The 12,766-nt window shown below is 41.8% G+C and overlaps 1 protein-coding gene across 4 annotated transcripts in view; it reads right to left on the bottom strand.

Annotated features, from left to right (window-relative positions):
* Nucleotides 1–12,766, bottom strand: part of TEX2 (testis expressed 2) — a 97,511-nt gene that overhangs the window by 29,980 nt on the left and 54,765 nt on the right. For all 4 annotated transcript variants that reach the window (XM_036267953.1, XM_036267956.1, XM_036267957.1 and 1 more), the window contains exons 3-5: nt 9,733–9,933; nt 8,419–8,758; nt 6,976–7,223 (exon numbers count right to left, since the gene is read on the bottom strand). In XM_036267953.1, the coding sequence (XP_036123846.1) occupies nt 6,976–7,223; nt 8,419–8,758; nt 9,733–9,933 (789 nt within the window). The remainder of the gene's footprint in view (nt 1–6,975; nt 7,224–8,418; nt 8,759–9,732; nt 9,934–12,766) is intronic.

The following is a 12,766-nucleotide window of genomic DNA, read 5'->3' as shown; positions in this document are numbered from 1 at the left end:
TCATCGACGTTTCCTTCTGTCTCTCCCTCTCCCTTCCTCTCTCAAAAATCAATAAAGAAAAAATTCTTAATTGGATTAGGGCCAGGAAAATCCAAGATAAGAGTAAAGCAGTGACGGTGACCAGAAAGTGATCCCAAACTCCACTATTAGCTCATTTTGATTCATCAGAATATTAAAGAAACACACCTGGAAAGCTGTTGAATATTCTATTCAGACCCTCCCCTGAGACCTCCCAAAAACTCCCACCTTCAGAAAACAGATAAAAATGCTTAAGACGAAAGACCCAGTGCTAACTCTCTCGAGCAGAACTATACTCCCCCTTCTTTCTCCTCAATGTGGAAAGAGCTTTCTTTCTCCTAAGCTCTAAGGGTCCCCACAAGACTTGCAACCAGGGAGCAGTGGGCAGCGGCAGTTCATCCTTAGCTAACCCCTCGAACCTGTCTCCAAGGTCTCCTTTTGCCTCTGTAGTTCCCTTTCCTGAGTCCATGCAGCCCAGTCTAGGCTCACTCCTGTTGCTGTGATTTGGCCTCTTCTATCTTAGGTCTTTCCTTTGTTTCACTGTCCCTAGCTTTAAAAATGTACTCTCAATGTCGGCCTGCGGTCCTGAGAGACCCGGGTTCGGTTCCCGCTAAGGGCATGTACCTTGGTTGCAGTTTGTCCCCGGCCCTGGTTGGTCGTGCGGGTGGCAGCCACTCGATGTGTCCCTTCACGTCGATGTTTCTCTCTCTCTCTCTTCCTCTCTCTCCCTCCCGCTCTATCTGAACAAAAAATGGAAAAATGTCCTCGGGTGAGGATAAAAAAAAAAAAAATGTACTCTCAAAATCATCAGGCTTTGTGTTGTGAAATATTTCCTACACAAAGTCAAGAAACCACACATTCCAGACCATGGCAAGGCAGACTCATCTCAATACTGGTCCCTTTCCAGTGAAAATCTAAAAAACAATACACGTTGATCATTTCTTTTGAGAAGACATGGCTCTCCCTCACTTATTTTAATGGCTGGAGAGTATTCTCTCTGTGCTTTTCTAGCGCGGTCATGCCTTCGGATATTGCCCAGACACTTCTACCAGCGGGCCCTGGGTGGAGGAGCGGAAGCCTGTGACCAGCAAGCACTCAGACATGCCACAGACTGTACATGTTTCATGGAATCACTTCTCTGTCTGAACACCTGCACCCCACCCCCAAGGGGATCTGGTCCAGCTTCTCTGAAGTTATTGTCTTTGAGTCACATCAGATTATCTCCTCCCCTGGGGAATTCAGGCCGAGCCTCGCTGCTGCCTACATAGAGCACTGCATGTCTTCCTTAGATTTGTAGTCTACATAAGGAACAGGTTCCTCTTTCCCTTCTCAAGTGGGAGAGTCTACCCTTTATTAACCTTTCTTTACAACTCTAGTTATTCACAGGAAACAGGTTTAGCCAAAAAAAAAAAGAAAGAAAGAAAGAAAGAAACAAAGGCTATTTCACAATTTGTGTCCAAGCCAAAGACATATGATGTGGAAATAACTTTCTGAAATAACTGGCAAGCAGGTTGTTTTTTCTTTTCAATGGTTCCTTTTTCTAATCCAGACTTTTCTCCACAGACTCACTAGGAACAAAGAAACATCCAAGAGCAGCAAAACATTCAGAATGCATCAAAGCAGCTTAATGAACAAAATCTGGATTCAACAGGCTGCTAGAAAGAACTCACATCCAATGAATGTCATAAACATTAAAGAGCTTAAAGAATAAATGTGCATACATTTCCTAATATTGCTGTTTGGCTGTAGGAAGGAATTTGAGAAGACTACCAATTTTACCATTTCAACTATATACATACATTTACAAAGGGCAACTTTCTTTTTTTTTTTTTTCCTCACCCGAGGATATTTTTTCTATTTTTTGTTCAGATAGAGTGTGGGAGGGAGAGAGAGAAAGAGAAACATCGACGTGAAAGGGACACATCGAGTGGTTGCCACCCACACAACCCAACCAGGGCCGGGGACAAACTGCAACCGAGGTACGCGCCCTTAGCGGGAACTGAACCCGGGTCTCTCCGGACTGCAGGCCGACGCTCTAACCGCTGAGCCAAACCGGCCAGGGCCAAAGGGCAACTTTCTAAAAAATGGCTTCCAAAAAGCAGTTTGGAGAGGTTAATGGTCTGAAGGTGAAGAAGGCTATCATAACTGAGTAGCTCTTGGGATATACTTTATTAAAAACTAACCTCCAAAGTAAAGTAGTAGACTTACTTAATTTTGTTGTGTAATCTTTCCTATTACAAATGGCTAGGAGTCCAGCCCAGGTTTTCTGTTACAAAGAGAGCTTAGTGCCTCTGATCCTAAGGTTTGGTCACACAAAATCTGGTGCCACTTAAGGGTTTCATAAAGGGCTGTTGGGTCCAGGAGAAGGCACAGCGAAGACCCTTCACCCAGGGCAGCCTATATTATCTCTAAACATTTCTTAAAACCTCTCATTGGAAAGGCGCAAGGAAGTGCCTGATGTGATTTGAAGACTGGAAGACAGGCACACGGCAATCCCGCTTCTAGGATGTCACCTTGGAGATACACCCCCAACAACAAAAGAATACACATGCACAAAATTATTCATCACAGCATGGTTTGTAATTGCAAAATATTGGAAACAACCTAGATGTCCATATAAGAGAGAGAGAATAAACTATGAAACATTGTGCAATGGAGTTAGTACTCTGCAGCTGTTTAAAATAAAGCGAGGGAGAGATAGTTATGAACTGATGTGGAGTGATTTCCAGAATGTACTGCTAAGTGGGGAAAAAAAGCAAAGTACAAAAGATTAGCCATAGTATGCTACCCTTTGAGTAAGACAGAAAAGGAAATAAACCCAGAAAGGATTAACCAGAGACTATAGAGATTGGCTCACAACAAAGGTGAGTGAGAACAGCATAGATTAACAGAGGGAAGAGGGTGGGGGAGGAGATGACACTTTTCTGAGTACAGCCAAACCTCAGTTCTTGAACATCTTCCATTTTGAACAATTCATTTCTCCACCGGATAAACCTTCCATGCTGATACCTGTATAATCAATCACGTGTCTCTCAGGCAACAAAGGAGAGAATGTGCAAGTATGAGTCAGTTTACCTCTAAGCCTTACGTTGTTAACAATGTCCGGAAATTGTGCTATGAACATTTCCATGTTTGTTTGCTTTTGTTGTTGCTTAATATTAAATTTTCATTTTTTACTGTACATTTCATTTCCTTTTTGTTAACCTTTCATGTCCTTTTTGTTTTTAAAGTGTTTATGTATAGAGGCAACAGTACATTAGATATGTACTGTATATAAGAAAGGTTAAAACGGAATCATTTTGGGGTCTGGAATGGATTAATTCAACTTACAATATTTCTAATGGTAAAAAGTGATTTGGTTTTCAAATAGCCTTCCAGAACAAATTAAGTTAGAGAACGGAGGTTCCATGGTATGTCTGTACAGCTTTGATTTCTGAAACCATGTTAATGTTTCACATTTACAAAATAAGGAAATGAAATCAAGGATGAGGGAAACGGTCCTTATTTGCTCAAAGTGCATAATTAATACGAAATAAAACTAGTAAAGGAAAGCATGAAAAGCAGTAGAAGTAGTATAGGAACACTGTAGCAGATCTTATTTCCAAAAATGGTACAATGATATTTCACATCCCACATGCTCTTCCAGGAATCTGCTATTCCCTCAGCAAGAGGTGGAATCTCTGTCCTTAAAACTGGGAGGGCTTATGTGGCTGCCTTGACCAATACAGCACAATGGAAATGACATTATTTTACTTCTGAGACTAGGTCATAAAAGTCAATATAGTATCCACTTGGCTCTTCCTCTGAGGACACTTGCCTTGGAACCCAGTCACCATGCTGAAGGAAGCCCAGACCACCTGGAGAAGAACTGAGGCCCCCAGCCCTCTGCCCTAGCTGAGCTCTCATCCAGCAACCAGCATCTACTTGCCCGCCATGTGAGTGAGCCATCTTGGAAGCAGATCCTCCTGCCCCCAGTCCAGCCTGCCCAGCTGACACTGTGTGGAGCAGAGAGAAGCCTTCACTGACAAGCCTGGACAAATTATAAATTTGTGAGCAAAATAAATAATTATTGTTTTAAACCAGCACTTTGGGGGCTCTTTGTTATATATTTATAGATAACTAAAACACACACCTATGCCTTATTCAGGATCGTCTCAACCAACAAATCATGAGAGCCAGGATGTGACCCACACATGCTTCAGGCAGGCCAAATGAATGCAGAAGTCCAGCACTGAAACTCATGCGCTTCCTTCAAATGCCTTTCTTTCAAAGGCTTATCTCTGTTCACACAATTCTGACTCTCTGGTTTCCTAGCCCATGCAGATTAAAATCGCTAAACTAATAGGGTGGGGGTGGGAGATGGGGATAAGTGCTCAAGGAAAAGCCAGCTGGGAAAACACAGACCCACACCAGCCTACTGACAACCGAGAGAGAAAACTGCAGTCTGCAGCCTGGGAAGGCTCAGACTGGGGGAGAAAGGCCTTCTGACCTCAGCAGCCCTGTATGATGACAAGCCTGCATTTCCGTTTGTTGTACTCTTTATTGAGAAAAGTTTAAGTCATTCCTGCCTGCTCTGTTTAAGGGGGCCAGGAGCACAATATGGTTTTTAGATTTTCATCAGACTTAGAAGAAAAAAAAAATGTTTACTGGAAAGGAGATTTGTACTAGAAATCCGCCCCCATCCCAGCAACACTGGGTTGAGAGACCAGGCTGTTGACCATCAGGGTCTCCTAGCCCTTGGGGGCTCCCACAGACCCCAGTGATTACTTGATACAAAAAGCACATGGAACTCATACTGAGGAAACAATGTTCTAAAACCTGTTTGTTCTCATTTAAGGAGTTCTTTTAAAATGCAAGATTTTTATTAGACAATTTTCTTACATCAGCACGTAATTCTGCTCCTTATTTCCTGAGTTTGATGAATCCAGAGAGAAAGGGAATTTGGGGGAGGGGGACTCACTAGTGATAAATTGGACATTTCCAGAACAGTTTTATATTAACCCATTCCAGCCTAGAGGGAGGTCTATTTCCCACTGTGGCTGGTAACTTAGGGCAAAAGCCATGGGCCAGCAAAGGCATATGGTCTTTATTTGCCCTGATAAAGTAGGTTACATGAGGAGGATTCAGGGCCTCTTCCACACTGAACAGGCTCAATGAAATGAATCAAGACTAAAGGCACAAAGAGGAAGGTATCAAATGCTTCCTGTTAAGAACAGAAATATGGCCCCTGTAAGAGGTCATTTTAGTAACTGAACATGGAACAAACAGGCCTCCTGCTTCACAGGTGGGAGCTGTGTCTCAGAATATTAATGACAGTGGTGGCAAGAGGCCTCGGGGTCAAGCACAGTTTTATTTTATTTATTTATTTTTTCTTTATTGATTTTTAGAGAGAGAGGAAAGCAGAGGGAGAGAGAGATAGAAAGATGGATGAGAACATTGACTGGCTGCCTCCTGCACGCCCCTCACCAGGGATTGGGCCCACATCCCCGGCATGTGCCCTGACTGGGAATCTTGGCAGGGGTCAAGGCTCAACCGCTGAGCCACACTGGCCAGGCTCAAGCACAGTTTTAGAATGACCTACCAAAATGGCAGCCGAGGCATCGCAGCCTCACTCCATCACAGCAACTGTGAAATTAAGCTACTTACCTTCTGTGAGCCCAAATGAAGAGAATATCATCTAGTTTGCAAGATTGCTCAAGGGGTCAGAGAAATTCTAATAAAGAACCTAACAAAGTCTGGCAGCTTATATTATTTATCTGATCACAGATGGTCTTGAGTCAATATCTAGATTGTTACACTTTGGAAACAACACTGGTGGCAAATCTTCAAAAACACTGGACATAGATGAAGAGTCTGAGAATTTGAGAATGCAATGGTTACTGAGAAATTAGACCTCTATTACTAACAATTAAGTGAACTTCCCTACTGATCATCCAGTTGTTAATGTAAAAAAAACTAAACTGGTTCTCTCACACCTCACATCTAATTCATCAGCAAATCTAGTCAGCTCCCCTACAACACATACCACAAAAGCAGCCCCTTCAAACCACCAGTTGTTACTACCTCTAATATAATTTTTTTTTTTTTAACCCTCATATGAGGACACTTTTTTGCATTTATCTTCAGATAGAGCAGGAGGGAGAGGGGGAGGAAGAGAGAGAGAGAAACATTAATGTGAGAAAGACACATCAACTGGCTGCCACCCACACGTCTCCAACCAGGGCCGGGGACAAACTGCAACCGAGGTACGTGCCCTTAGCAGAAACCGAACCCGGGACTCTCTGGTCCACGGGCCGGTGCTCTAACCACTAAGTCAAACTGGCCAGGGATATTACTACCTTAATCTCAACCCCAATCTCCACTGCCATCATCGCCTCCCACCCACTCTATTCCTCCTACAGCCAATTCCCAAGGAGAGCCACTTATCTTTCAAAACTTAAATTATGTTACCCCCTACTCAAAACCCTACTGGGGCTTCCCATGCCCCCTGGAATTGATCTGATGTGACCCTGCCTCTCTGCCCCTTGCTGTCACCCACACTGTCCTCAACACAGTTCCCTGAATACTCTAATAACAAACCTTTGCACTTGCTGGTTCCCCGCCTGAAATGCTCCTCCCACATCTATCACCATAGCTCACTTCCTCACTTTGGTCAGGTCTCTGCCCAAATAAATGTCACCTCCTTAAAGAGGCTCTCTTTAACCACTGATCTAAAATAGAAGTTCTGGCCACTTTCTATCCTCCCTTATTTGGCTTTATTTGTTTCTATCACCACCTGATGTTTGTTGCTATCTCCCTGACTAGAGTACAAGCTCCCTGAGGGCAGGACCCCCTCTCTCTTATTCATCGCTGTGTCCTCAATGCCTAGAGCAGGGCCTGGCACACAGAGGTACTTATGTATGAAGAAAGCAGTTTAAGTGGAAGATCAGAAAGCCACGGCCTGGCAGCTAGCATTACCTTTTTTCCAGCCGTGGGGCTGCTCTCCGCACTCTGCACGGGGCTCCTCTGGGGACTTCGGTTCTCTTGGGGGACACACCTGGCCATGTACACACTGTAGTCCAGAAGCATCTTCTGCCGCACGCTGCCTACCAGCTCCTTCTGCTTTGGCTGGGACATAATCTCCTCCATGCTGCCTTTACTGCTGCTGCGACTGTGGGTCAGGTGTCCCGAGGGACTGCTGTGTCTGCTGTGTGAGGGCAAAACCCCTGGAGCAAAGAAGTGAGGGCTGTTAATACAGATGAAGAGGACTGCAAAGTAAATGAAATGTAGAACAAACTCCACTGGGTTACGTTGAGAAAAGCAGCTAAAATGCTACCAAATGACTATTTAAAAAATATTTAGAAGGTTATACTTCTACTCTTATAACACAATTTTTATAACCGTTTTTATTCCTCCCAAGACAATTCAGAGTAATGGGAGCCATGAAGGACACTGGGAGGTACCTTTTTCTTTTTTCTGATGATCTCTTAGGGTCAAATGATGGACTGACACACCACCAGGGGCAAATGGCAAGAGGATAGAAAGCTAATTATTCCTCCACAGCCATGGCAATTCCAAATGTGCCATCTTCCATTCAGTGAGGTTTTTATCAAGCACTTCTCTGGGCCAATTCCACATCGAAAAGAATAGGACATAATCCTTGCCTTTGAACTCAGGCACCTAGGCAAGTAAATCACAATTTTCTGTAATAAGCATCGGAGCTGAAGCACAACTAAAGGACTTTTAGGGCAGAAAGAAGGGGGTGACCACCTCTGCTCAAGACCGCCGAGAGGCACTCACCCCAGTACTGATTTCCACAGGTAGTGAGTGACCTCTGGACTGCCTCCTGAAGAAATAGTTGGTATTTTCCTAGCCCAGGAAGGGAAGGGCATTCCAGGTAAAGGGAATAGTATATGTAATAAGCAGGAACAGGTCAAGTTCAGGGAAGTTCCAACAGAGGACATGGGACAGAGGGATAGGAATCAGCAGAGGTCATGGTTATTGATGCAAATGCAGTGAGTCTGGAGGCCAGAGGGTCCTGCATTTCTCCGGTGATCCTGCATTTTGTTGGAGGACATATGTGGGGCCAGGAGCTTGACAACACTAGCTGCCTTATTACAAATAGGGTTCTGCTGTTGCTTCTTCTCTCAGAGGAATCCCAATATGTAAAAATAAATATAATCCTAAGGAACCAGCAATGGCCAGAAACATACATCTGCAAATGGTTCCATCATTGGTTGAACAATTCTGTATAAAGGGCTGCGGTGATTAGCCTAAAAGGTAAAGGATTCATGAGAACACACCGTAGGTGGTAGGCAGACAGTCATCCATTCATAGTGGGCTTCCTTCCTTCCTACCTGGAAATTTCAATTCTCCTATAGGCCCTTTAAACATACATAAGCATTTAGCACACGTCATTACCTGGTTTACTTCCAGAGACACCAGGTGGCTTCTTGGTTTCCAACTTCAGCTTAGATGCCAGAATAAATCTCCTAAACCACTCCTCTTTTTCTCGGCCAGTTCTCCCAAAGAGATACAATATCTGATCTCGCTGGCCAGCTCTTGTTCCCTCCTGAGGATGGGGTGGCTTTTTGGGGTCCTCGCCTCCCAGGTCTCTCTCAGCTGGCGGTTTTTCTTCAGAAGTCTCTTTATCAGTCTGGGCCTTGGACATAAAGTCATCTTGTCGACCAAGCTCAATACAAATGGGGTACTTTTTATTCCAGATTCGTTTTCGAGCCAAACTTTTAGGTACAAGATAAATCTATAGAGAAAGGGATATAATGATTTACATACTAAATTAAATATTTGCTACATTGTTTATTAAAATATGCAGAGCACAGATGCAAACTTTATAGTATTTTTTACTAAAATGATGAATGTGAAATAATTACTACCTAACTATAACATGACTATAGAAATTGGGATAAAATTTTAGAAATGACTTGTTATTCTTCAAAATTATTCCAGAAAATTATTCTCCAAAATTATTAGATGTTTAAGAATTTTGCAAGAGTTCAAATATCTATACATTTCAGTTAATGATAGCACAATAATTATTTAGTGAATCTTCATCAACTAAGTACAGATATCAATTGAGTTTAATGACCCTGGATGAAACATAAGCTGGGAGGGAAAAAAAAAATTTATGAAACCAGATCTAGAGGGAAAACTCAAGTTTATACCCTCAAGTTAAGAATAAATTTGTACAAAAGTTATTTTAAATATTTCTGTTATTTTGGAGAAACTTAAAGATCACGCATGTGAGTTATAAGAATAGAGAATCAACAGCTTTTTGGAATAACAATTTACATTTCTCAAAAACACAAGTATATAATACTTTTATCAAAATGTAGTTATTTTGCATATCCATAATTTTCACATTTATGGACTTCATTAGTTATTATCATAGCACCACCATACATAGCTTTTTGTTTGATTTAAAAAAGTAACTCTCAAAGTCAGAAGAGTGTGCTATGCCCTTGCTCCTCGAAGTATGGTCCTCAGACCAGCAGCATGGGTAAGGCTAACACCTGGGAGTTCATAAAAATGCAGACTCTCAGGCCCTACTCAGAATTGCTGAATTAGAATCTGCATTTAAAAGGACGTTCAGGAGATTCATATGCACATTAATATTTTAAAGGTTCTGCTCTCAATTATACTACTACTGGAAACACAACCTTTTTAGGGAAAAAATGCTCTCTACTCATATAAGTTTCCAAAATTAGTTGGGCTCACCTTGCTGTCTGAGAGGTCATAGATTTTCTGGCTGATGTAGGTGACCTCTGGCTTTGTTTCATTGTAGCTTGCCCTCCTGGATATATTTTTATTGGGCTTTGAAAGTCTTAAGGTTCCACCTTCAAGTCGAACAAAGACTGAATGTGTCAAAGTTGCATGGTAAGTTTCTGGATCGTAGTTGTAAATTTCATTCATCCATCCCTAATGGAAAAAACTTCCATTAGTAAAATCAGAATAAACACATATCAGAGTCAATATGAAAATAATGGCCACTGTTATTTGGGACACTAAAACCAAACCTGATTATGATTTAAGGGTCAATTTATTGATGACAAGAGGTTGCTGAGACAAGTGCTTAGATAACCAATGCTGAGGAGTAATTTGATATGTTTTTGATAACTAAAAAGTTGGATTTGGGGGAGAATAACAATGTCCGTTATCCTAAATAAAAGGTTCTTTTCCGTTTTCTTTTTTAAAGCTGACAAGAAAATCAGGAAACTCAAAAGTTTTGTTCTTGTCAACAAAGCAAGTCTTTTGCCCTGATACCTTGGGGGTGAGTAATCCCACCCAGCCTGGCCTTCCCAACCAGCCAAACACACCCTCTTCTCAGCCTCCTTGTAAAGATCTTTGAAATTTCACAGGCCATATTAACTCATGCTACCATTCCAGGAGCCAGAGAACACCTACCACTCCATTTCCATCTCACTAAAATCATACAGTAAAGCAGATCCTTGAGAATTAGGCATTAAATAAATCACAGATATGATCAATATGTCAAAAATCAAGGGTGCATAGTAACTTAAATGAGTAAAATATTGCTCCAGGGCCTCCCAGCCAACATAAATGTACTTTTACATTGATTTTTTTAAAAACAGCAAACATACTAAAGTGTATAAACAACACACAAAAGCCTGACACACCATGAAATTATGCAAAAGCTAATCTCATAGCTGTAAAAGTACTGCCCCACAGTACTTTTTCAGATAACATGGGTGGCCCAGAACTCTCTATTTATTACTATTATTTTAATCCTCACCCGAGGATATTTTTCCGTTTATCATCAGATAGAATGGGAGGGAGGGAGGGAGGAACAGAGAAACATTGATGTGAGAGAGACACATCGACTGGTTGCTTCCTGCACGACCTGACCAAGGCCAGGACGAACTGCAACCAAGGCACGTGCCCTTGACAGGAATCAAACCTGCGACTCATTGGTCTGTGGGCTGGCGCTCTAACCGCTGAGCAAAACCGCCAGGGCCCAGTCTCTTTAAAAGTAGTTCTCTAGGGGATTTTATTAATATCTTCCCACCCCATCCTCCAACCCCCATTTTATAAATGTCTTTCTAATGAGCAGGAAAATGCTAACACTCACTACACTGGAGTTGAGATTGTTATTCTTTTCAAGGAATAGCCATTTCCACAGTGAGTACTTGATCTCACACTGAGGTCTGGAGGACCTCTGCAAATGATGAATCCTCAGATTTCTCCTTTATTCATTTATCCATAAAGTGAATTTCTCTATACACAAGTAATACGTCAGGAGTTGATACAAAGATTAAAAATAGGACAGTATTCTTGACCTAAACGAGTAAAGAATTAAGCCTTCATTTTACCATCTTATGACCCCACTAGAGCAACCATACAACATTTGTCACAAAGAGTACCCTGAATGTGTGTCATGGAAGTAAAATTAGACATACTTCTTTGTCTTGGGAGATATGTGTGTAATTTATGAGGCAATTATATGGACTTAAAAACTTCAATATTTTTTTACAAGAGCTAGGAATCTCTCTCCCTCCTCCCAAAGAGTCACTTGTACTATTAAAAAATGTTGAATCAGTAAGCAGTAGCCATGGGAAGAGGGTGTGATCTAGGTGTCTGTAAAGAAACAGCAATGATCAGAGCAATGAATTAAAAAAGGAGACAAGCAATACAGAGCACAGTGAGGCCTGAAGTGGACTGTATTGTCACAGCATCAGTTTGGGTGGCTCTGTGTGGCTAAGTGTAGAACCAAGTACATTTTTGCTTCATAGTTTTTGTCTTTTTCTTTAGTTTGTTATTATGATGAAGTACATTCATTGGTTTCCTTTATTTTTTTCTTTATTGATTTTAGAGAGAGAAGAAGGGAGAGGGAGAGAAAGAGAAACATCAATGAGAGAGAATATCAATCGGCTGCCTCCTGCATGCCCCTCACTGGGAATTGGGCCCACGACCTGGGATGTGCCCTGACCAGGAATCAAACTTGTAACCTCTTGGTGCATGGGTTGACGCTCAACCACTGAGCCACACTGGCTGGGTCATTCACTGATTTTCAAATGCTAAACAAGTCTTGCATTCTTGGCGAAATTATATATTGATCATGATGAGCTGAAGTTGGATCACACCAGCTCATGAGAGCTGATTCTACATTTTTTCTTCCCAACTACACATTCAGTGACTTCACCTTGGTAGCTTGCAATCGACTGTGGTGGGAGTTCTTACACAATGAAATCATGAACAGTACAAAAAGGGCTTCCAGCCCACCCCAAAGAGCCAGTTTACAAGCACAACACTATTATTATCCTTTTTATATATATTGCTGAATTCAATTAGCTAATACTTTCTTTTCCCTCTAAGTTGACACACTGCTCAAGCCCTAATGACTTTCTCCATGCTAACAGTAATTTATTGAGGTACAATTTGCAAATAGTAAAAGGAACAAATCTTATACATGATTTTTTAAAGTTATTTATTTATTTTTATTAAAAGAACATTTGTTATTGAGTCTTTTATTTTTTTTTAAAGTTTTTCTTTATTGATGTTAGAGAGAGAGGAAGGAGAGGGAGATGGAAACATCAATGAGACAGAAACATTGACCGGCCGCCTCCAGCATGCCCCCACTGGGAATCAGACCCACAACCGGGGCATGTGCCCTGACCAGGAATTGAACCAGTGACCTCTTGTTGCTGGGTTGATGCTCAACCACTGAGCCATACCACCTGGGCAAGTTTTTTATTTATTTATTTTAGAGAGAGGGAGAGAGAGAAAGACAGAG

This window comes from Molossus molossus, unplaced genomic scaffold, assembly GCF_014108415.1.
Source record: "Molossus molossus isolate mMolMol1 unplaced genomic scaffold, mMolMol1.p scaffold_m16_p_19, whole genome shotgun sequence".
Lineage (NCBI taxonomy): Eukaryota > Metazoa > Chordata > Mammalia > Chiroptera > Molossidae > Molossus > Molossus molossus.
Note: the sequence above shows the minus strand (reverse complement) of the source record. Positions and strands in the feature narration are given on the sequence as shown.